At 35.8% G+C, this 25,680-nt stretch overlaps 1 protein-coding gene across 4 annotated transcripts in view; it reads right to left on the bottom strand.

Annotated features, from left to right (window-relative positions):
* The window catches only part of PKP4 (plakophilin 4), a 102,061-nt gene that overhangs the window by 33,362 nt on the left and 43,019 nt on the right, over positions 1–25,680 (bottom strand). For 2 of the 4 annotated variants that reach the window (XM_049813365.1, XM_049813356.1), the window contains exons 4-9: positions 13,848–13,882; positions 9,080–9,211; positions 8,736–8,926; positions 7,332–7,890; positions 2,959–3,150; positions 1,273–1,493 (exon numbers count right to left, since the gene is read on the bottom strand). In XM_049813365.1, the coding sequence (XP_049669322.1) occupies positions 1,273–1,493; positions 2,959–3,150; positions 7,332–7,890; positions 8,736–8,926; positions 9,080–9,211; positions 13,848–13,882 (1,330 nt within the window). The remainder of the gene's footprint in view (positions 1–1,272; positions 1,494–2,958; positions 3,151–7,331; positions 7,891–8,735; positions 8,927–9,079; positions 9,212–13,847; positions 13,883–25,680) is intronic. The other 2 variants (XM_049813373.1, XM_049813381.1) reach the window with 1 other exon arrangement.

Raw genomic sequence — 25,680 nt, 5'->3', positions numbered from 1 at the left:
TGTTATGAATGTGAAGCATCCCTATTATAAGTAACTTTTCTTGTAAGCTATGTCAGAATAGGCCAGCAGCAGCATGCAGCTAGCAAGCATTACTACTTAGAGCTACGATTATCCTATTATCATTTAGATGAATGTACCATTGAGTTAAATGAAATTAATCCAGTCTCTCAGTCTCTATTTAAAAAATAAATAAATTAATTAATTTCCACTAATAAACAGAGCAATAAAATCTATTAAAAACAGTGCTTTTATTTTTGAGACTGAAGGATAGGGCCTAACTAGAAAATAACTCAATCCTGCTCTGAGCCTTCTGTAATGCAGGAATCCCAAAAGATTTCAGTGTAAGACTCTAGCCTGACCATAGCTATTAGCTATCTTTTTTCAAAATTTGGTGCCTGAATGTTTCCATGTGAAAGACTCCTGAGGCATAACTGGAGTCCATATCCTCCACTATGAGGTGTTCTGCTTTCAGTTCTTTCTAAACCACCAGAACGTGTAATGTGCTTTCATGACCAAGGATTGTCTAGAAGCTGCCTCAATGAACTGACAATCTCAAGACAGACTGGAATTTCTAGCAATCACATACCTATACTGAAGATAAACAGTACGATAAATCCCTCCAGGCTTTGCATGGACTGGGTTTTGATACTCCCATTTTAAAATACAAGGGTTTAATGAATAGTGTCTCTAATAAATTGTAATGATAGTACTACACTTGTCACATGCCCACACTCATACATTTACAACCTCAAAGTAGCTATTTTAAAAATATGAACGTGTATTTGCTTTTAAAATGGTACATTTATCTATCATTTTTAAATGTACATCGTTTTGAAATTTAAGCAGGCTGCTCATAAAAAATTAATTCAAATAAATTAGGTATGTACTTTCTAATTTTCAAACCCTGATTCTCATTCCCAGAAAGAGAAAACTTACTACAATATTACAGGGTGCTCTGTAAAGTTACTCAAAAATCTTTGGAATCCAGTCAATTCTCATCAAATTTATAAGTATTTTCTGTAATAACTTCTACATGAAAAATAAACCTGGAAGAAAAATGTAGTAATAGCTAAATGCATAGAAGTTGCTCTTTCTTACTGTAACAAGTAGACTGCATTTATTACTTTGGCTATAAAGGTATAGATCTTAATATCTAAATTAGTCATGATAGTTTAAACAATGTAAAACTGGAATATGCACGACAAAGTGCTATATATATATTCAAGGAACGTTTACAGCACATGTGTGTGATTTTTGAAAGTACAAATGGACTTGCCTGGGGTCTTTCTGGATGCTGTCTATGGATGGAGATCGCGTGGTCCCATCATCGGCGGGCGTTGCATGCTGCAGCCTGTTATAACTGGACTCTGATAGTCGATACTGCATTGACCTGTAGGGTTCCGCATAGGTAGCTGTTGTGTTCAGAGCGTAATTATTTCTTTGGTATGTGAGTGTGCTACGCTGACTGGATGATCTTTGCAGATTTCCAACTCCTAGTATAAAATCAGTATTAAAACAAACTAGGTAACAAATGTCTATTGAAGAGAAGAGGTTAGAAGTGTAAGCAAAAAAAAACCCCAAAACCACCAACAAAAAAACCCCAGTCTTAAAAATGTGTATCATGCTCAATGTTGAAAGCTATCGCCAGATTTAAGGGAGCAATTACTCAATGTCACAGGGAAGATAGAGAGATTAGTTACAGAACTAAAGGTTTGGTGGAATCAGGCTTATGCCTCAGCTTGTCTCAACAAATTCAATTACTAACAGTAACGTCAGTTTGCCAACTGTACTAAATAGAAAAAGGAAAAATACAAACAACAATTTATATAGTTTATATGATATTTTCCTCTTCCCAACTACATGTACATTTTCCCTGACAAAAAGCTAACAAGAAGATGATTTCAAAGATTAAGCAGATAATTTCAAAAACAGGAACATGTATCTTCCTGACTCGAGTAGCTTTTGTTCTTTAAGTGATATTAGGTAGACAAGTAAACAGAGAATTCCAATTTCGAGTTTTATTTCCTCATTAGCACATCCTGAGAAACTTAATTTATTTACTCTAGGTTTCAGAAAATAGAAGAACTGCAAAAACTTCCTTCCTTCAACATTCCATACTCTTAGTATTTCAGTTACATTATAAAAACATTAAAAAGCAATTTTCAAATGTGTGAAAACATGACATATATGAGCCAGAGACTTCTCTATAAATATTTCTAGAGAGTTATTAAAACACTAGTATTTTGAGAGTTTTTGGAAATTACTCCACTATACAAATTATTAATCAACCTTAAAGAACAAACTGCACTGCAACATGTATTAAATTTCTCTGTACAGAAAATCAGTTTTAATACTAACCTAATGCCTATGCACTTCATAATACATGGGTAGCAACTGTATGAAATACTATAGATATATTTCAGTTTCAATATACGATCTTCAGGTATAGTATTTTAACATTACCCTTTGCTGAGAAGTTGGATAAAACCAATATTTTTACTGTGAAAGATGTGATAGGTAATTTAAATGTGCAAGCTATCATTTTAGTGTACTAATGAATTAAAAAAATGTGAACAAACTCAATTGATAAGAGAATGATGCACAGAGAATGCAAGAAGCAGCAATAAATTTTTTGTGTCATGAAGTAGCTTGGATGTACCCAAATGCGTGATATCAAACAGAAAATATTCTGACCCTAAGCTGACACTGATATATAGCCCCAAGTATTTCTTGCAAACATCACAAAAGCTTTTTAATTCCTGCTGGTTATTTTAAGTCCTCCAAACCTAGTTTCCCTCTCCATTAATTTATAACATCTAGTTTTAACTTTTAGACTACCATTACATATCTCATAGATGTTCTCCTATATGCCATAGGTTCCAGAAAAACTCCAGTAAGTAAATTAAGCATGACTTTGGGACACAGTCAATGGAGGAGCATTGGAAGCCCTTTACCCACCTGACCCTGTTCGATATAATGCTGACTGGGATCCCTGGTGGAGCTCAATTGTTCCATGATTAGGACTACGGTACACAGGACTGTAGTAAGTTCTGCCTTCATAGATAGGGGTGATGTGCATGTCAGGAGATACAGTTGATCGTAATTCTTGTCCTAGTTGACTGTGTTGACTAGCATATGAACTCCTCAGGCCTAAAACCAAGAAGAGGGAAATACGTATATGGCCCATATAAATTAATAATAATAAAGCTGTTGTGCTTGAATCTTTCTTCTTTTAGCCATGAAAAGGTGTTAGTTATATCTACAGTTATAAAGATTTATTCATTAAACTTCTATTATTAAATGAGCCATACTGAAAGATTCATTGACCAAGCAACATTTCTTTGGTGAAAAGTTTTGTCTGTACGCTGGCAACTTTAATTTTTCCAACTACATTTTTTCAGTAGCATTTATAGTGGAAAGTCTAAAACATACAGAGTAAAAGCTAAGTCAGCATGTGCAGTTCACGGATTCAGCAATGACAAGGTAAATTGTGAACCTGACAGAAATCCAATTGTGAAATAGGGCACAGCCTAAAGGGGGTCATAATCCTGAAAATGAAACAATAGGTAGCAGTAAGAGCAAAAGTCATCTTGGTAGTGGCAGCAGAGATTTTAAGCACGTGAAGAAAAGTCTTTATAAAGGTTTAAATAGCCCATGATGTGCGTATATATATTTTTCTATGCTGCAGCTGTATGAGAATCTCTTTTTTCACCTTGCCTTTGAGCTGTCCCTCTTGAGTTCCTTTTAACTTATCTCTGTCTCATTTAATTTAAATTCTTTAGCAGTGGACCTCCTGCTACCACTTTTGCAGTGCTAGATCCAAGTACATTATTGGCAGAGGTGCAGAACAGCTTTTCAATAACAGTGTTTTGAATACCACTACACAAGTTCAGACTTGCTTCTCCTTGTGAAGGTTCCCCCTCTACCTGCTTCATGAAAACTTCATTCATGTTGCCTAGAATTTCTTTCCGTGCATTCCACTGTGTTACTGTACTTCTGTAACTACCACTGATGTGTATTCCTCCTTACCATTTTGCTAACTAAATTCGCAACCTATCACCTATTAAGTTCACTGTTACCATCCTGGTTAGGAGATTAGCGGTACAGTCCTAATCCTGTATTTCTTCTTTTTTTAGCCCGGAAACATTTTTTGACATATAGCACCACCCCTCCCATTGACTATCTAATGCACACTTTGTGTATACTTTGCTTCCTGGTATTGGTGTTATACTAACTAGCTATCTTCCACCAACTTTCTCATCTATTTTTAATGCTTTCGTTTAAAGCATCCTAGTTCCCCTATTTTATAAGCTATACTTCCAGAGTCTACATAGAAGCACTAATATACTAAACTGGGTAGCGGAAAAATAGTTAGAATTTAGTTAATTCTGACAGTTCTTCACCATTCCCTCCTTGAGTTTTGTCAGCTTCTATGCTGCTCTTAGAACTGAGGGTACAGAGCTTTTGCAACTAACAAGATGCATCACCCAAAGTAAAAGGTCTTCTGCAGTCATCAGTTTTTCCCCTACCTCTGCTCTTAAAAAAACTCTTTTGGAAGCACTTCAGAATTGTTGTATTTCAATACTCCTCTCTAATCTCCCACATTTCTGTATCATGTTTCGCTGCCCTACACGCTCCTAACTGACAGTCTCCTTGGCCAAACCTTTAGCTAGCTAAGTAGCAAACAAGCCTCAGATGCTCATATTTAATAAAATGTAAGCCAAGCCCATATTTATTTTCAAACTTAGTTTACTTATATATTATATAATTGCTACACAACACTTCTGCCACCTATACCAACTTAGGTTTTGAGTACTACCCTCCCAGGAAAATTCTCTTTATTTTTGAAAATCTATATTCCAGTCTCTTGAATTTTTACTTCCTTCAAAACAATTACACAATACTTCTCCTTTTGCCTGAAATTTACCTTGCCATGGGGTCCTCTTCCACTATGACTTTTCTTTACTGCATCTTGCAATGGCCTAATCTCCCCTTCACCCTTTTACTCCGGTTCCTTCTGCTCTTGGCATTCTTTGTTTATTCTGTGATTTCACCAGTTTTGTTCTCTTAATTAAATTCTTAAGAGTAAAGATGACCAAATATACTTCCCATTGTACTACAGTAAATAAGTGTGACAATCACATACATCCCACTTGGTCTCAGACCAGCATTCCTCATGCTTCTCCTCCTACACCGCTAACCTAATTTTTTCAATCTTACAACAAAATTTATCGCCATCTTTCTTGCCTAAAATTATATGCAGAGATTATCCACAAGATTCACTCACTACATCAAATCATAAATTGTTAACATAGTTAGAAAAAAGTTAGCAAATTAGTATGTAACATACGGGTGGTATAGCTAGGGCAAACACATTTTTAAATGTGTAGCCATTCACAAATTCAAGTAGGGCATAAAACCATCATAATTTTTTGTTTTAAATTAATACTGTTTTGTCCACTTCGGCATTACCATTGTAAGCTGCTAAAGGTTTAGCAGCTATCAAAGCAATAGAATATGCTAAGTGAACTATGCAAAGGTAATGAAATGATGGAGATTATGGAACAACTTCAAAATACAATTAAGTAGTGATGTGTAACCCCATGTATCCTGCATTTAAGTATTTTTCCCCCCAAAATCACAGACCTCCTCTGTCACAGTGTCTGCAAGGAAACTTTTGGGGGGTCTCACAGGTCATGACTAAGAAACCACATCTATCGGTGGTGAAAACAGAGGGACTTCACCAAAGCAAAGCAGGCAACTGGAGCTATGTCCAAAGCAAAGCAGGTAATTGGACCTATACCTCCCAGATGACAATGCTATCTCCTGAGAAGACACTCATCTTATTAACATTACAGTTTTCCCAGAACATGCACCACATGGATACCCTTCTTAGAGACTGTAAGCACAGAAGGAAGAGAGGTCCTGATCATATATCTGTCCTCTCCTTCAGCTCACATAGCAGGGAAGAGTTCTGGATTATATTAAAGGCTGCTACAGTACTAACCTTCCCCCCCATCCAAACTTCCTCTCAGAAAACTGACCATATACAAATTTGAGTTTAAGATGTCAGGTATTATACTGAACTGTTCCCTCTAAAGAAACATGAAAACTAATTTATACTAGGAAATGTAACATTTTTTTAATAATACTGAGGGATTCTTACTCATAGTTTGTAACCTAGAGCACAAGTCATAGCATTTCAAGTTTCCTGGAAAGATTACAGTGCAGATGGCTATAAAATAAGATGCTCTCTAAGCTTGACTACCACAGCTCCTAACTACTTCCTTAATACTAAAAGCATTAAATTTAAAGCATCTGTTTCTGAATTACTGATTCACTATCCCAATAACTCCTTTTTTCTAAAGATGTATCAGTTCACCTGTTTAGACAAGGTGATATTCTTAATCAGTGGTATTTGTAAAATACCTTAATACTATTTTAAGAGTACAAGATTGCTGTTACATCACAAATTATGCAGCCCACCGGACTGCATTCATTTAAACTACTGAAGAGCCTTTCATGTCAAACTGGGGCGGGAGGGGGTGTCCCCTTATCAAACTGGTAGATTACTGTGTCTTGCAAACAGAGGTGAGGGAGAAGACACATACCTTTTGCTGAGGAATGAGAATATTTTGAGAATTCCTGCAGTATAACAGCTTAAAAGAAAAAAAAGACATTGCAGTCTGTTCAAAAGAGTCTATGGTCTAACTGCAAAATCACCTTGTCTGTGCTCATTTAGATGAAAGTCAGAACAAAACCAGCAACACACACAGAACTTAACATGTAAAGTAACTGCATCCTAATAAGAACTGCCTCTCAGATGAGCAGATTCTACCTTTTAGGGCATTATTTTAAGCTAATACTACAATGGTTACCCTATATTTAAGCTGAAGTACTTTGAGATAGCCTAGACATATTAGGGGAAAAAAAGAATAAAATTCAATGGTACAAAGTTACATATTTTAAGAAAGAACTAGACATTAAACTAGTTCCAGCCTAGTATCTTTTACTTTGTGTATAACCTGCACATACATTTAAATGTACTTTATAGTCGAAAATACTGAAATGCCTCTGTTTGGAAGACTCAGAATTTTACTTAGCTACTTAAAACGTATGGTTTAGTCTAATGCAGAGCTAGCAATCTGGTAATTAAAGAGAAACTTATGGCATGATTGATACATCGTGTTTGACATCAGTATTTACAACTGATTTGATACATCCACCACAGATTTCACAACTTAGGGCTACAACATTTCATCCATAAAAAGACTAGGTGTTTTCTACAGCTGTAGGTTTGTTTTAAGCTGTGTCTTTACCTTTTTACTAACCTGTAAGGCTATCTGGACGTGGAGGGACCATTCTCTCGTATATATCATACTGCTGTCCATATTGTTCAATATCATGAATTGTTCTTTGCAGTGTTGCTCCCAAATGCTGTGGAACCGCAGTCATGCCAGAACGCTTCGGGGAAGAAGATCCCAGCTGAGTTTGGGATGGAGAAGCTACTCTGGTTTGTACATCAGTAAGGGCAAGAGGAGAGCCGACTCTGACCGATGTCTGGTACTGGGAAGTCCCGCCATTGGGATTTGCCGTCTGTCTGGATGTAACCGAGCCAATCCGCCGCACAGCCGTCGGGGAGGCAGGTCTCTGAGCAGCATACGGGGATGCTGCCCGCTGTACTGGCAGAGTAGTAGATGCGTACGCATGAGAAGTAAGGGATCTTTGCTCAGTAACTGATGGAGAACCATACCCGCTACCCAGAGACGTTCGCAGCGACCCCCTTGAAGGGGAAACACCTGTGCTGACCATGTAAGAGGGAGACTGTGCTCTGGATGGGACTGAACTGACACGTCTCATGACTCGGTTGGTAGTAATATTTACTGAAGGCTGTTTAAAAACAAAAACATTTGATAGATTTATCATTTAGGCCAGGTAGTGGATACTGTAAGACAGAGAAGTCAACAAGAAATGCACACAATTTAACAATATATAAAAGCAGCTGAAGAGTAGCTTTTACCCTAAATGTAATTCCTTCCAGTTTTCCTATAACTTTTTTCAAACCAGTATTTCTTAACATATAAAATGGCAATTTAACATTGAAAAAACATTCATTCCCCATTTTTATTTGGCTTTCTATGTTAATATGCACCTATGCTTGCTTTCCTCACTACTCCACTGCTTTGGAGATTCAGGAACAGTAATGCAAAGAGTTCTAGTATAAGCTGAAGAAGTTTTGTCCATTACTGTTTCACTATTATTCTGATTAATGAAAAAGGAGAGTAAAAAAGCCAGAAACAGTAGAAGGTACAGAAACACAAATACCATCTTCATTTAAGCACTATGTTTACATACAGGCTAAATTCTAGGAGGTTTTCCCAGTATCACAACTGAATTTCAAATGAGTGATACTTTCCTGAGATTATATTAGCAGTGTACTCTGCAGTCAGGAGTCCTCAGAATTTCTTAATTGAGAAAGGAGTCCTTGAAATTAAGGAGTCCTTAATTTCAGCTGCTGTGAACGAACAAGATCACATGCATGCTGATTCCAGCAAACAAGTCCATGTGTGCTGCAAGCCATTTCTGCTTTTTAACCAGTAAAGGTGTTAAATAAAAGTATAATTTAATGACATCAGTTATGGCCTATACAAAGGTAGGTCCACCTACTCAACTATTGTCTTTGAAACTGTGTTATAGACAGTGTACAGAGATAAAGTGTGCTATTTTGAGCATACCTGGACTGAAGTCTGCCCTTCAGCTCGTGAGCTTCTCACCAAATGGTTATTAGCAGTTCCAATGAGGGAATGCTGCTGTCTGTTTTCTGATTTGCTCAAGTTTTGGCTGTTATGGAAACTGCTTACTTCCTGGTAACCACTGTCAGAATAAGAATTCATTTGTGTTGAACTCCTTGAGTTACCTACAGACCCTGTAGATATGAAACCAGCATAAGAATAAAAGCATCAAACAACTTCACAAAAACATTATATAACTTTGTTATTTGTTGCATTCCTAATTGTACTACATTTTTATACAGTCATTATAGAAATATATTCTAATATTTAAAAAGCACACAACAGACCCTCACTTTCATGGAGAGATGTCTGTTCTGGTGAGTAGAGGTTCCCTTGTTCTGGTTCTGTCCTAATGTCATAGGCATTGGTATGAACACTCTCTGACACTTGGGGTTTGTTTACACTGGTGGTCGGAGGATCTGAAAGAAGAAATTGATTAGATCAATCCAACGTTTCATATGTAAGTTTCCTGCATATTCAATCGTAATAACAAAGAACTTACTTCCACCGTGAACAGGGTCTACTAGTAGAGAGGTATCATCTACCAAACTAAATGAAAAGAATGTTAAAACTAACATCTGAGAATCTTCCTTTCTGTAGTTTTGATGTCGTTCTACAGTTCTAATTTTTCAAATGTACTTTCCAACCTATTTTAATGAAAAATGTAATTGATTACCTGGTAAGTATACTTTGCAGAGTGAAACACTGTGCAACTGTGTTGTAGTGCACAGAGGTTAACTATCACTTCTCTTAAGGTCCTATAATCTCAAGAGCTTTGTAAGTAAAAGGATGAGTTTAATTTCATCCCTGTTCGTGTACCAACAACAGAAGTTGCTGCAAATTTTATACATTTTTTACTTCATATACTACTATCCAAATGTTTTTAACTACTCTTAAGCTTATTTCAGTTCTAAGAATATTAGCTGAACTTTACAGACAGCAAAGTGACATCATACAGAAAGGAAAGCAAAGGAGACATCACAACACTGTCATGAAGAAAGGAAAAAGTTAAACAGTCCAGAAAAAAAGGACAAAGGTGAAGACATGAAACAACAAGAAAATTTTGACAGAACTATTAAGCATTCAATTGCCATCACGTTACACTTATTGATGAAGAACAGGCATCAGAGATATACACAGAATCATAGAATCATTTAGGTTGGAAAGACCTTTAAGGTCATACAGTCCAACCGTAAACCTAACACTGCCACATCCACCACTAAACCATGTCCCTAAGCACCACATCTACACGTCTTTTTAAAAACCTCCAGACACAGTGACTCTGTCATGTCCCTGGGCAGCCTGTTCCAATGACTGATAACGTGAAGAAATTTTTCCTAATATCCAATCTAAACCTCCCTTAAGGAAGGGGAGTAGGAAATGTGGGTTACGTTTAAAGGTAACACCAGATACATAAATTTTTACTGAAGAAATACATGAATGAGCCTAGAGTGGAAACCAAAAGGAAGATGCTAGGAAGCAATAGTCTAGTAAAAACTTCTGTGACTGCTTCATGTCAAAAGTTGCGAGTTGTGGATAGTGAAGCTTGCAAAATGCTCTTTGAAAATGAATATAACAGCACACTGCAGAGAAGCAAAACTGTAAGGAGTTGGCAGAAATTTGATACTAGGAGGAAGACAGAAAAAAGGGCTGAAATAAATTCTAACAAAGCTAACGAACTTTCTCAAACCAACAAAGAATACCCCAATATAAAAATCTAGTGGCACTCATGGGAAAAAATCCCACGGAAAACTAACAAAACACAAACCAAAATAACCCTGACAGATGAGCTGTTGGAAATTCTTCATAAAAGTTGTTATTACAGTATACTTCAAAAACGAAATAAAAAAGAGAGTATTTGTACCTATCAAGCTGTAAAGAAATACTCTATGATTTTTACCTATACCTGTATGCAAAAAGCTGTTGTCTCACTATTTGCACAATTAGCCATAAAGGAACATTCATACTAAAAATGTTACTCATTAATTGCTACTACAAGGAATGTTTGAACACTATTCAAATACCAGATTTTAAAAAAATAAAATTTAAAAATCAGTACATCTCAGAAATTATGGGCAGTCAGCATAGTTATCAGTAGTACATTCTTAGGTCAAAACCATCTAGTAAAATTTGATGCTCATTAATTTACTATAATAGGAGTATTATGACCAAACGTAATTAAGTTTTAACAAGAAGTGTTACTACACTTTCATTAATTTAATCACTAGTATGCCTAGAAATGATACAGAGCACCAACACTGAAATAACCCACTTCCACAGCTCCTGTTACACTAACTCAATAACAGATCATGACAGACATCAGTGGGTATTACATACTCTTTAGAATAAAATACTTGCGGGGACTGGGACATTTACATTATGATTATATTCAACTTCAATATTTTCATCTTCAATCTTTTTTGTCTAAATAATATAAGGCCCTGTTATTTTAGTTACTTGATATTACATGATACTAAATCAATGTCAAGCTGACAAATAATCAATTTTGCGAGAAACACGTAGGAAGAACAAAGTTCCAATTGTGCAGTGCTGTACAGATGTTCCTAAGACAGAGGTCTGAACGAAAACCTCGCTTCCATCACACATTTGCCACCAAGCAAATGCTTTCACTATGCTAAAAAATAAAGACTGTTTAGTATCTCTAACAAAGGCAAGAATGCACAATAAAATGAATTGTTGTCTTTCTATCTCTCTCTGCTACTATAAATGAGGGGAGTGCCCTGAATGAAATAATAGCCTTTTTATAAATGGCTGCTGATCTAATTTTCTATTTATAAGTGTTTGCAAAACAACACTTTTGTATTTCTGTTAAAAATTCTGTATAATTCTACAGTGCATAAAGCAATTACAGCTACGGTCACATCACATCATCTACTGAATTTTTTTTATATAAACTACTACCTGCAGTGAGGAAAAAAAGGTGATTTAAGGGAGTGTTTTCATTCATCTTTAATTTCAGTATTTTTCAGACTGCAGTTGGTAAAGCATCATCTAGTGACATTTCTTCAAAACAAAGCTCAAGAGTGAATCTAAGTAAAACCTACTCATGCTATATCATCCTATAATCACAACATAAATGTAAACATTAACCGAAATGTATATCGGAAAGTTCTAAACAAAAAATGTATTTTTTTCAAATATGCCCACTTCTGAGCAATTGCTCCAGAAAAGCCTCAGTTACATAGAGTTCTGAGAAATATACATCTAGATTTATATTAATGTATACAATATTTAAATAGAAATATGATTTTTTGCCATATAAGTGACTTCTTAGCAGGGATGTGCACAGGAGACTTCTAAAGAAAAGAAACACAAATGGGAAGAGAGAATGAAAGGATAAAATAAAAATATGAGCTGCATTGATGAGAGAAAGAAAGAGAGCAACCAATAGAAAGTCAAGGAGAAAAACAAACAATAGACAAAGAGTAAGTTACAGGAAAAACTGAGGAAGAAATAAAGAAATGGATAGGGTTGGACGAGATAAATCATCCAATAAATGACTGAGGTCTGTCAGAAAGTATCTTTACAGTTGTGAACTGTCACTGGAACATTATAGAACCACGGGGAATTATGTGATTTAAAAAAACACACCAAACAAAACACAAAAATAATTTTCACATTGAAAGCATAAATAAAACTAATTTCTCAATTAGCTGAAAAAACAAATTTGACTTCTGTTTAAAAAACATTGCTAAAAGAATACCTCGAAAGCACCACCATGACTAGCAAAATTTAAATGCCACAACAAGTAGGCTATTGAGAATATTATATTTGAAAGAAAGGAAAAAAGCTAACGTGTGCCTCACCTCAGCTGAGGCGATACCATGGTGGCAACTGAAACCATGTAAATACAATTATGCACAAGTTTAAGAGCTTAGCCTCTTAATAAAAACAAAAACCAGCAAGGGGTAGGGGAAGGGAAAGTAGATAGTTTGAGAGACTTATTTACCTAAAATAGTCACAATTATCATAATTATGAATATGCTTCAGTGAACAAGCAGGTAACTACAATTCTTTGTACAGCAGAAACTGGATCGCTTTTAAAACTGCATGCATCCTTATATAAAGATATGATATTAATACTATACCAAATTTGGTTAATAAAACTTTTAACAAGCTACCTAAAATGCTAATTGCATTTTGACTACATTAGACCAGGTTTACTTAACATGACATTCTGTCAAGACTACACGATTGAATTAGAGAAACAGGATCCAGTGCAATAAGTAATTCGCAGGGAGACAAGGTCCCATCTCTGGTCCTGCTGTGCGCTTTTGACATATTGACTTCTGCACATACACTTCATCACTCTAAAGAGACAACCACTGTCCAGAAGACTGACTTTTCAATGTTAAATATTTTAACTGATGCAGAAAGCCTAACTAGTTAAATGCTCTGATCTGTGAAGGACAGATTGGATTATTTCAAAAGACACTTCAATGTCACTTTTAAGATACAGTCCTATCCATTCCACCTAATATACTCAAGAGTAGATGTAGAAGTGCTACAAGACAAACGTTTCTTGTTTTGGAAAAAAAGTTTGAGCTATCCTGAGATACAAAACAGAAAAAGAACTCTCAGAAAAACCTTCACTTTTTGGAGATTTTCTCAGTTAAGTAAGAATATCTGTAAAAAGAAAATCAGTTTTCAAGCTTAAATATACAGTATTTTTTCATGATCCTTACCCGCCAAGGGGAAGACTCATATGTATTTTTTAATTAATTGCAAAGGAGACCCAATACACAAGACTGTTGTTATGGTCATATCAAATACAAAAATGCAAAGGGACAAAAAGGTGCAAGAAAAGTACCTACAACTACCTCTAAGCCAAAACAACCTTTTACAATAACAGAGGAACACACAAGTCTCTTCACGTGTGAGAAAGAAGATATTAGTATTATACTTTAGAAAAGATAGTTGAAAAAGATACGTAGCATTGCTGCTAATGTTCAGTTCACTTCATAACAAGAAATGAATGCCAAGAAAATAAAGTTTTTGAGGCTTAAAGCAAAATGTACACATAAAAGATAATACCTGACGATCTCCAAGGAAATGACTTCTCAGTAGAGCTGCAGAAAGAAAAAAAATTATCACAAAAATGAACCATGTGGCTAGTTTGGATTTTTAATTTTTTTAACCAGAGCATACAAAAATGTACAAAAACCCCCAGCAGACAAGGTTTCAATAGCCCACGTAAATAACACTCTGCAGCACTTTACACCTGACAACTAACCCATTTGTTATTGATTTTAATTTTGTATTATTCAATGGAAATGCCCTGTAACTTACTGCATGGCAAATTATCAAGCAGCCTAACCTATCTGCAACAGGACAGACAAGAACATGACTTGTGATATGCACTTGCTATTTAAGGTGTAATGACATAAATAAAATAGTATATAGCAAGTGTTCACAGTCATATGTGCGTGATTAGCAGTAAACAAACCACTTCAAAGACAGGAGTATTCACTGCTCATGGTAGGGTCTAGCAAGGGAAGTTTGGGAATCACAATTCTTGAGCATTTTGCTTCTACATGTAAAGCAGTTTGAAAAAAATGAACAGAAACAGACCTACAGTTTTTACTGTTATTTCATTTTCCAGTTTTCCAGAGAAAATTCTGATCCTTTGTATGTGATGAGAAGTCAAACCATTTGACATATCAAAACATGTACACCTCTAAATGTAAGAAGATAATGGATTTTACATTGTCAAGGTTAAAGAGATGCCTTAAGATACAACTATTTCACTAGGTCAAGCAGTTGTTTAATATCAGTGTAAACGCTTACTTGTCTTATATTTTTCCAGTAACTACTTTATATCAAACTATCTTAATAATTTTTTCTTCTACAAAGCAATGTTCTTTCATGTGTTGATAATAGTATTGATGCATGACTACCTTTGCAGACAAATGCAAAATTCATCCATGTATTATTAAAATTAGATACATTTTTCCATAAAAATATGTAGAGTATTTCCTCACTCTACATATGAGCTATCAAACTTTGAATATTAAATCATTTTTGCAATGATTATAAGCTGCTATCTTCCAAACAAGAAGCTATTTAAAGAAAAAATAGGCAAGTCCACCAGATTTTATGATGTCTAAATATCAGCATGAAACTGTGATTTTGGGTAAGATGTACCTATTTCTAAATTAGTGTTATTTATTTTACTTCTTTCTACCACAGCTACCAATTACAAAAAACTTTAGCACAGCAACACGAACAACACTAGATACTATTTTCTAAAACAAAACCAGTCATTTAGGAGCCTCTTTTTGGAAACAAAGTATTTGCGGTATTTGTGTATAAAAGAGTGCTAAACTTGCATACTAGCACAAACAAAATTACAATTACAATGAAATGTAAAGAAAAAGGAGAATTCAAATGCAGGTTTCAAGCATGTTCAACCTGAAGCCAGGTTCATATCTAGGTAGTAACAGAATTTTTACTATGTATTGGCTATTCTTTACCTCAGTCTACAATTTTAGTATCTTTTGGGGTGCTACACTTATTTTTTCTTTAGAACGTACATAAAGCGGACCAGTTAAACAGACTGAAACTTGGTGTATAGAATTACAGGTGAAGAGTTGAACACCAGACTGAGGCTTTCCAGGCTCATCTGCCTTCAGAAGTTTCTTTGTGTTTGACTGTATTTCCAAGATGCTTGTGGAGAGAAGGGTGCTCAAACACAGACCATCAAATTCAGGTGCATGCCTGAACTTTCAGATATTTTCTTTTTCCTGAAGGACCATCTTGTCCAAGCTGAGAAGCACAAATATCTTAAGTTTAGACAAAGACAAAATCACTTAGTGGTACTGGAACGAAAGTCCAATGTCAGAAACACTAAGTACATGAACAAAAATCAAACTACATGCCAGAACAGGATAAGCAACTAGTTCAATTGAATGTCATCCTGTGGGTTTAACTAGGATAGTTTAAGAAGTTACCCTACAACCACCAGCAGCTACCTTTCCCAAAACTCAGCTACTGTGACCATGTGAGTTCTGTCATTCCACCTGAGCGCAAAGCCAGGTGGATTAGTTTAAACTACCTTTAGTGGTATAGTTTAAATTGGGATTTAAACAAACCCAGATTTTGCATGACAGAACCTGCTAAGGCGTTCCTTTCAGGAAAGAAGGTCATAGCCTCCAGCTAAACAGGAGGTAATAAACGGCTACAGATGGTTATTTCTTAAGCTATTACAACTTTCTCCAAAGAAGAACAGACTAAGTGAACATGGTACACAACCTAGACAGCTCTGTGAAAAACCAGAAGGATCTAGAGACAGCCGGAACTCTGCAGCAAAGGGAATGTACCACGATCACCTGGCTATTCCAGAGTAGTAAGCAGTGCCAAGACCACCAAACCTCAATTTTTGCACAGCCTTGGGCTAAAGTTAATTCAATTTAAATAAAAAGTTACAAATGTTTCTCATTTCTACTACACTACCATGGAATCTAACTAGTGCATTAGCTCCAGAATGTTTCTTTGGCATATTCCGGGGATTGTAACTACATGCCAAAGTCAATTCTGTGCTACTTCACTCTTTTATTGCTTGCAAACTAAACCTTGTTAACTATTTTGATAAAACCTTTAAAAATATTTCTATTGTTAAAATTCATGAGGAAATTTGTACCAAGACTGGTATTGAATTCAAAAGAATTTGTATAAAACTGAATGAATTCTAATTATTGAAAGCTGAGTTCTGAATGTTAATCTACATAAATTCTTTACAGACTATGTTCTTTATTCTTCAGCAAGCAAACTTGCAATATAATGGGTTCTTTAATCAATTACTGTTAGACTATTCATTAATACTTTTCTCCACTGAAATGAAGAAATATGAAAACTATTTGACAGATACCATGAACACTGGCCCCAGAATTCCCATGCTACCCAAACATCAAGTTTTACAGTCTTCACATTTTACTTCATGCCTCAGACTTTCTGGAAACTCAATTCCTTATAATGAGATGACATCATTCTGTGGTGCTAGGAAAGGTAAAAAGTGCTAAGCATACAGAAATACTTTACTCTTGCATACACAAGATTATAAAAACCCCAAACGTATCTCTACCCCATGCATCTGGCTAACTGAACTTTCTTTACATGTACAGAACTTATGAAGGATAAAGGTTGCTCTGACTACGGGTCACAAGTAGAAAGCTACTTCATGAAAAATTAAACTAGTTAACAACTTAACTTGATTCTTATTAAATTATTTTTGCAAAAGTCCATCATCTACCACTTACTGACTTCATCATCTGATTTTGTCACCTTAGAGATGAAATGTTTTGAAGTCACCAAATCTTTCAGCTTTGATAAGTAAGTTTAATGCATTTTAATTCTTCTGTTTAAAAACTAGTGTGGTCAAATACTGCACTACCAATGAGAGGCTGCTGCCATTAACTAGTCATTATGCTGTCTCTCCCTGATATTAACATGTAATATATCTAAAGAGAGCCCGTATGTGGTGCACTGCACTTCTAAAAATACTTAATTTTAGCCTACTATTATCCCTGAAAAAGAAATAGGTTAGTAGGGTAGACATGCAGAAATTCTATTTTTCTTTCAGAATAGTTTGGTACGATGTATAATGTTTTCAATTAAAGAAGTTAGAGATAAATATTATTACAGTATAGCAGCTATTTTTAAATACTATGTAAGGAAAGCATAGATAAAATATCAGACATACAGTCATGTACATGAAGAGAATTTTCTCTTCCCTTCTCAATCTGCTTCACAAGAGCACAAAGAATAAGTGAAATAAAAACAAAACTTTACACTAAGTGCAGATAAAATACATACACTGAAATACTAATTTTTTAGTAACACAAATATTTGGTAACTGAAGCTGGAACATGCATATAAACTCTGCTGAAACCCATCTATTCACTTTTTTTTTTTTTTAATCCTTTGCATTTTTTTTCCCCCTTCACTTGTATTTCCTAAATATCTGTATTTTTTTGTTTGGTTGGGTTGAGGGTTTTGGGTTTTTTTTCTTTTGTCCCTTTCTTAATTTTACACCTTTTCTTTGCCATCTTACAGCTTTAGTTCAAAGCTGATGTCTTAGACATGAAATTAAACCAGCTGCCAATCTGGAAAAAAAAATAATCTGATAAATGGAAAAGGTTGCCTATGAGGTCATTTAGAGACAAAACATACCAAGTATCACTAGTACCATTTTACATTCCTCAAGCAACAGCTCTCAAATAAACACTTTCCAGCTTTGGATTTCTAAGTTAGAAAAGGAGGTCAACATTCGTCTCAGTCAAATGGCTATGACAGCTCAAGAACTTGGCCACACTTCAAAGGCAGAACTGGCTGGTCTAGGTCACAGCCAGATCTCTGACAGTACCTGTGTATGGGATACCAAGGCTACAGGAACAATACTAAAGTTTAAGAAAACTACAGATTTCTAATTCTTGTTACAATGTCTTAAGCAGTATGCTATTTTTAAAAAATTATGTAAACACAACTATGATATTCAGTTTCTAGACTGCACAGTTAACTTAAAATATCAGTGCTACATACATTTTTTGCAGGTATTACAGAAAGAGTTTAAGCCTATTATCTTAGCAAGTATTCCATAAGATGAAGTGTATTTCTGATTTAAACAGTACTGCTTGAGAGAAAAGTAGTGATTTCCATTGCCTGTCTTAAACTGCTTGAATATACCAGGGTTGTCATCAAAAAGGCAACAGCTGAAAAAAATCACATATTATTTATTAAATATTTCCAAAATGGTGAAAAGCTGAAAAAACTAAATATATAATTCTGTTGAAAATGTATGTACTTCACACATATTTCTTTAGTATTTTAGTTTACTGCTTGGCTAAGCTTTCATCAGTGGAATACATCTGTTCTGTCAGGCACCCAGTAGCAAACAGTTTATTCACAAGGATTCATGCTTGCTGTTGGAGCTGCCAGCCAAAACTTAAGTGCCTGTTAAGACAGAATGTATTGTTTTACTTGTCCTTTATCTTCCGTTTTAAATATCTACATAAAGAACACATTTACAATTATATGCAGTATGAAGGCTTAAAGCTTTGTGTTAACTGTAAATTCTTGGTATAGGGGGATTTTTCTCATAAAATGGCATATATTAAATTCCTTATACTTGTAACACACATTACAAGCAACTGGCAACCAACAAAATCAGTATAATGAGATTTCGTATTTTTGCTTTTCTTGTTGATATAGGTTCGCAGAAGTTTTCAGAAATATTTTAACTAAAGGAGGTAATTTTCAGTCTTCAACTTTTCTAATAGCTATCTTCTTGATTTCACTAATTCCTGTACCCACTCTGCTAGACGCTGTACTAAGTACCATAGCTATCTTGTGTCCCACATACAGAAATTAAACAGCTCTGCCACCAAGAGCAAGCGGTCCTACAACTCACTAGATGTTTTCAGCTGACACAGGCAAGCACTAATGCTCTGGGTATGAATTTAGAAAGCTGTTATCTGGAATACTACCCCCGCTGTGGTCACTCACACTGAAGGATGCTATTTCAGTTTGAAACCCAACGCTGAGAAGTGATTGAGACTCCCAAACCCCCAGAGCAGGCAGCCACGCAGAACAGCTGGGCACAGGGAACACCAGCCCTATGGACAACAGGACATCGCCGCCACCCTACACCCTACGCTGTCTGACACCATGGGCAGTTAGCACTGCAACAGTAGTAACAGCACCCCCCCCCCCCCACCGATGTCTTCCCACCGGTACCACAAAAAAGTAATTCAAAATGCAGGTCTCTGGCAGGTTTGGCTGTCCTTGGAAAGAATTAACAGCTCTTCAAGTATTATTTTAGCTAAATGATGCACCAGAGTGACTACCACAACACTCACTGCCCTTTCAGAACTTCAGGCATTTTCAGAGAGTAACAAGTAAACGCCTACCACCTGATCCATCACAACTGTCCACTAGAGACTTTAGGTCATCTTACATGAGCACTCGTACAAGCAGTTACTGTAATTCAGTTGACACACAGTCACTTAATGCATCTCAATCTGTAGCGTGCGGTAGATGTACATTCACAGTAAAGGTAACAATCCTATTTTGTAGCCCAGTCTACTACGGGGTAAGATAGCAAGTATTTACATATACAGCTGAAGTCAATATTAAATCATCACTCTTCAATTTATCACCAGAGCAACTCATCAGTAAGCTACAGGGGTTTTTGCATATTTGAACATCAGCAAATTGCATTAAAAACCCCAAAATTCCTCAATTCTACTGGCATTCAAAAGCTTTGACAGAATTTCAGAAAGGCTTACAGTCTGGGTAAACAGAAAGCAAATATATGAATACTTGAGCTATAACAAGAAACTGCAAGCTTCACTAATTTTTGATGTAGACGTGCAAAAAATAAGCATTTCTAAATTTCTGTGGACTCAAGACAAATGATAGCACACCCTGTAATTTTAAACAGACAGTTGATGCTGCCTGAGTGCCACAGCTGAAGTGCCAAAGGAAAGAGATAGCATTCAGCATCAGAGATTTGGAATGACGTCTTCTATATCTCAAGATAAGTGCTTTTGATCACCCACTAACTAAGCTAAGCATCTTAAATAGCCTTATTAAATGATGGATTGACTGGAAATATAGGGACTCTTTAAGTCCTAGAAGTTAAGAGGACACTACAATGCTTCCTGAAGTCATTTGGTAAAACTACAACCAAGAAAATAATGCAACACATACTACATACACATCAAAGGTTTTATGTCCACCTTAACCACTAATGAAACTACCTATTAGCATGACTCTTATTATATTTACATTCCCAGGACTGTCTGAAGACCTGAAGTAAGCAAGTAAGAAACTGTACAAACCAGAAGGAAACACATCAATGGAAACTTCTAACACACAGGTACAGTCAATAAGGCAAATCAGAACCGGGCTGTGAAGAAAACATGAAAAAATCCTGAAAATTTGCTGATGTTACATAGACCAGTGGTTCTGTTCTTGCCTTTTCTCCCTCCCCCCCCCCCCTTTTTTTTTCTACTAGGGAATTAGCCAAAATGAAAAATAAGAAAAAATAAGTTCATTTCCTAAGACAATTCTTAAGTAAGGGCATTTCAAAGTTCAATCAAATAGTAAAGACAGAGAAGACACTCAATAAGAGTATTTTAAAAAACAGAGAACAAACCTAACAGTCCCTTCTCAAGTTCTGAAATTAAGGTCACAAGATATTAGTCTAAAACACAATAAAATAAACCCCAAATCTTTATATGTAATTATTTGTAATATAGAGAATAGAAACTCTACAGCTATTAAAGAAGATTTATAATACACTAAGTAAGAACTGTAACACCTAATACAATCACAGGAGGGACCAATTTCTCACAAAAGGAGATTCCGTCATTGTGCAACAGAGATGGGTACCTCCTCTGAATGTTTAGCATCAGCAACTGTCAGGTGACCTGATGACTGGTTATTTTATCCAACATGGCAGGTAGTTCCTAGCTAGCTACTAATGATGGCATTAATAACCATTTCTTCTAAATTTTTAGGATAAATGGACTATTAATGTTTGTGCCCAAAATATTCTTCCAACAGCTCTATGATGATCAACTAGGCGATTTTGATTCAAAATTATTCATTACCTAGCTAAATTCTGTCAAATACATTTTAGTCCTGCTTTTATTGTATGCTGAAGGTCTGCAAAGAAAATTAAGTATATATTTTCTTTCTTACTTCTAAATTTGATGTAGCTCTTGAACTGATTTTTTCCCAAATTTCAGTAGGTGTAGTATTAGTGCAAATAAATAAATAGTTTGAATTACTGTGATTCCTTCCCTCTTCTCACCCCAAAAGCACATACTGATTCTAAATGTAATTTTTACGGAGCTTATAATATGCCATGAAAGTTTGGTGACATTATATCTTGCAATATATGCAAGCAATTTCAAATATACCTTTTGGAAATGCTGAATTTGGTACGTCATATGAACAAAATGAAACTAGTTTCTGTAAGGATAATTACACCCAGATCAGCTTAATGTGAGCGGTCTTGTCGGGATAAACTTGCTGCTGCATGCCATGGAATGCCCCAAGCGTGGGGGCGGCGCGCAGTTTGGAAGTGTCTTGCATGTTACTGCTCCTCAAGTGGAACAAAAGTTAGAGCTTAACATGACAGCATGCTAGCTTTCAAGCAAAACTACTTGCTCTGTTTATACTCTTTATAAGCATTCTCCCATTTTATAAGAAAAAAATGTGTGACAATGAAATGCAATACATGTTTATCTCACAGAAAGTTTACAGCGTTCAATCACAAAGTGTAATATTTTACTGAATCACTTTGGAATATTTTCTACTACTACAAAGAATACACATTGTATTTCAATCGGCATTGGGAAAAATTGAGAAAATAAACCATCCTAGTAGCTATGAATACGTTTAATTTTACAAAACTCAGGAGACTTCATGTAGGCACATTATTACTCAAACTGACCATTCAGTACCTGAAGTGTTAAAAATTTTTTTATTTACTGTACTGCCAAAAGGGCTTGCACTCTGATGAAGTCTAGTGTGCCGTTTATATACTTCTGTTAAAGTGTTTGTGACAAGCTGCTATTATGAGTGCAGTATTTTACAATTAAATTAATAAGTATGAGCCTTTTTGCTCCCAACAACACTCAGTTTTCATGTTACACACAACAGAACTCACAAAAAGAATCAGTCAACTGTGAGAGTCATATAGCCAGCTCCCACCTCAGAGATTAGGAACTGTGTTTTATAAAGTGAGTCAGACTACTGACCCTTGATACATATTGATATCTACCTGCATCAGCACATACTCTAACACATCTGGCAGCCCAGAACTAAATCCAACTGAATCAGTAACGCTACAGTTGGAAAGTTAGCTGCAATGCTGTATCTGTTTGTATGGGAGGCTGAACAGCCCAGTGGCTTGCTTCTTCATAGAACCATGTGCATGTTATAGCATGAAATGAAAGTAAGAAGATACAGCTGAAACCTCACATTGTTTTTCCCAATCTATCATCTCTGATCTTGTATAACAGGCAAAAATATATAATACTTACATGTAACACTGATCATGTATCATTTCAGGCTCTTAAGAGGTTTGAAAGTGTATAGGATGCCATGAAATACCTTATAAGTGCTAGCACAATACCCATTTATAAAAATAATTATGAGAAGAAACAATTTTAACAGGCAAGTAAGCTACAGGTGCACAAAAAAAAAAAAGCACCATATTGGAATCCAGGGCTGCAGCTGATCTAGTGCTTCCTTCTCCACCCATTACACTTAGGATCTGCAGATCTGCTTGTTCTCATCTTTCACACTCCTCTTAAGAGAGCAAACAGCCAACTACTCTTGTGTGCTGCTTGCATTTACAATATAGTTGTAATACACGTGGGTAACAGACTAAAAAACCTAAACGGCAAGTACCTTCTGTTTGTTTTGCTTTGTTCATGTGTATAAAGCAACACATACATTTCTTAAGGACTAGCAATAACAGAATGAACCGTGCTTCTGAAATGAGAGTCCTTCTGAGAGGTGCTCAAGTAGGTGACAGTCTGATCACCAGTGCCTACCTCCTGAAAGATTTATCCAGGTGTACATCTGCACAGCCTGTACTCCACACTGTGCTAGTGTTTGGGCTCACGGCCATGAAGGCCGGCTGAGAAGCTGCAGAAATTTAAGCTGGTTTAAAGTCCTGATGTTGCATTTCCCCCTTCCCTCACCAGCTGTTACCATGACTTCCCTTGGGCTGGCACTTGTGCACCTGGGTGATGAGCTGGCTCAAAGGGATGACTTGACTGACACAAAGAACAGCTTGAAGCCCAAGCTGCAACCACCAAGACAGGCTCATGCTGCCGCAAAAGTACCTGTGACTTCATGTCAGCATCTGTTTTGCAAAGCAACACCACTTCCAGGCCAATGCCAGCTTGCAGGAATCCAGTTTAGAAGTGGGTAAATCAGAGGCACTGCTGCAACCACCGAGGTCAACAAAACCTTCAGTTGGACCTCTGAAATGAAATTCTCCCAAACGTTTTAACCACATTAAAGAAGATTAAAGTACTATCTTTGAAACAGAGCATTGCTGATTTCCTCAGGGACAGAAAACTTGAACAAAGGATAAAAATAAAAAGGTATACGCATCTTATGCTTTAGTTTTGCTTGCTTTTGTAGTTTTTGTTGTTTTGGTTTTCGTTTGGTTTTGGGTGGTTTTTTTTAATATAAGACTCTGTCCGACAATTCTTACATCTGGCTAAGAGAAACATCATCTTGTTCTCCAAAATGCTTAACTTCTCTGTGTTTCTGGGAGCAGGCTGTTAGCTGTCCACGACCAATCTCTCAACACAGCATCCAGTTTCCGAGCCTTTTCTCCATGCCCTCTTCATGTTTATTTAATTTCTTGTCAGCCTTAGCAAAACATTTACATTACCTAGTTTGGGGAAACACAGGTACCTTTTTACAGCTATAAATTTTGCTGCTATGTTTGCGTCTACTATGATACTGCTCTAAGAGATTGTTTCACCTTGATTCTTTCAACAACTCTTCTAAATACACTGGAAGCAACTTGTGAAGAAATGAAAGCACCTAATTCAAATACAGATTTAGGTTTTTTTTAAGCTTCTCCCACATCTCTTAAAAGGGGTATCTGCATTAAAGAATAAGTAAAAAAATTAACCAAAGACACACACATCTCAGAACATATTGTCTACACCAAGTTTTAATTCCATGTCCCTCAGTAAAAAAGTATTGTAGCATAGCATTTTCATCTATACAGGACCAGACTCAGCTGGGGCAAGAAAATTTAGAAAAAGAAGAACAGTGGTCAGAATACAGAGATGTCTGTAAGAAGTAAGAATATAATTAGGCTTTTGTTTTAAAAATGTAAAATATTTTATTAATAACTATGGAAAAATTATGGCCCAGTATACAAGACCTTGAAGAGTTTATCTAGATTCACAGATGTACCAAAGTATACTACAAACCAACTTACGTGCTCATATTTTCTCCCCCTAAACCTTCTTAATCTTTTGGGGTTTTTTAAATACAAATAAACATCATTTAGCCATAAGGAAGCAACCAAAAGAAGAAATGACTCCATGATGCTGTAAATTATGTTTTCTGTCTTTGTAAATGACAGTATTTGATAGAAGTATAGGATCTGACTTATTGTGTAGATACTGGCAGCTGTACATTATTTCAAAAACTAACTACTCAATGTTACTTGTGGCATAAGCTAACTCTGGTGTTCTTTGTATGCAAAATTCTCTGGACTTGGGATGTAGAAAAACCTTTTCCTTTGTATTACTCAGGCAAATTCACTGAAAATGGACATTCAAGACTGAATGAAAGGTGGTCGGAAGCATAAAATAACTGAAGCTTTTTACTTATTCTTCCACAGGAATTAAACTTTCTTAGCTTTCAAAACAAAATCTGAGCAACAGCTGGAGAAATATGTAGATCTAGAGGGAAGATAGGCAAGCATGAAGGCTATAAAACAGTTGTCTTGTCCAAAGAATGCTTTTGAATATTTCAGAGTTTCTTATACAAAAGTTGTCATGATAGTAACAATACTGTCAAATGACAAGTCAGGTAAAGTAGTTTGATGTATAAAAACAATTGTGCTAGCTGGTACACTGGATTTTTTAAATTTATTTTTAAATCATCACCTCCTCTTTCTTAAGTTTTTGTAGGAACAACTTTCCATTTAACTTGCAGAAATATTTATTATGGCCAGAGGAGGAAACATTTCAGAATGATACCCAAGTTTATTGTTGAAAGAATATAGAAACAAACAGTATTTAAGGCAAGAAATAATAATGTTCAGAGCATACTCTCTATGTGCATGCCAACATGAAGTTTGCTGTAACCCGAAATG

Source organism: Accipiter gentilis, chromosome 1 (genome assembly GCF_929443795.1).
Source record: "Accipiter gentilis chromosome 1, bAccGen1.1, whole genome shotgun sequence".
NCBI lineage: Eukaryota > Metazoa > Chordata > Aves > Accipitriformes > Accipitridae > Astur > Astur gentilis.
This window is presented reverse-complemented; position numbering and strand designations above follow the sequence as displayed.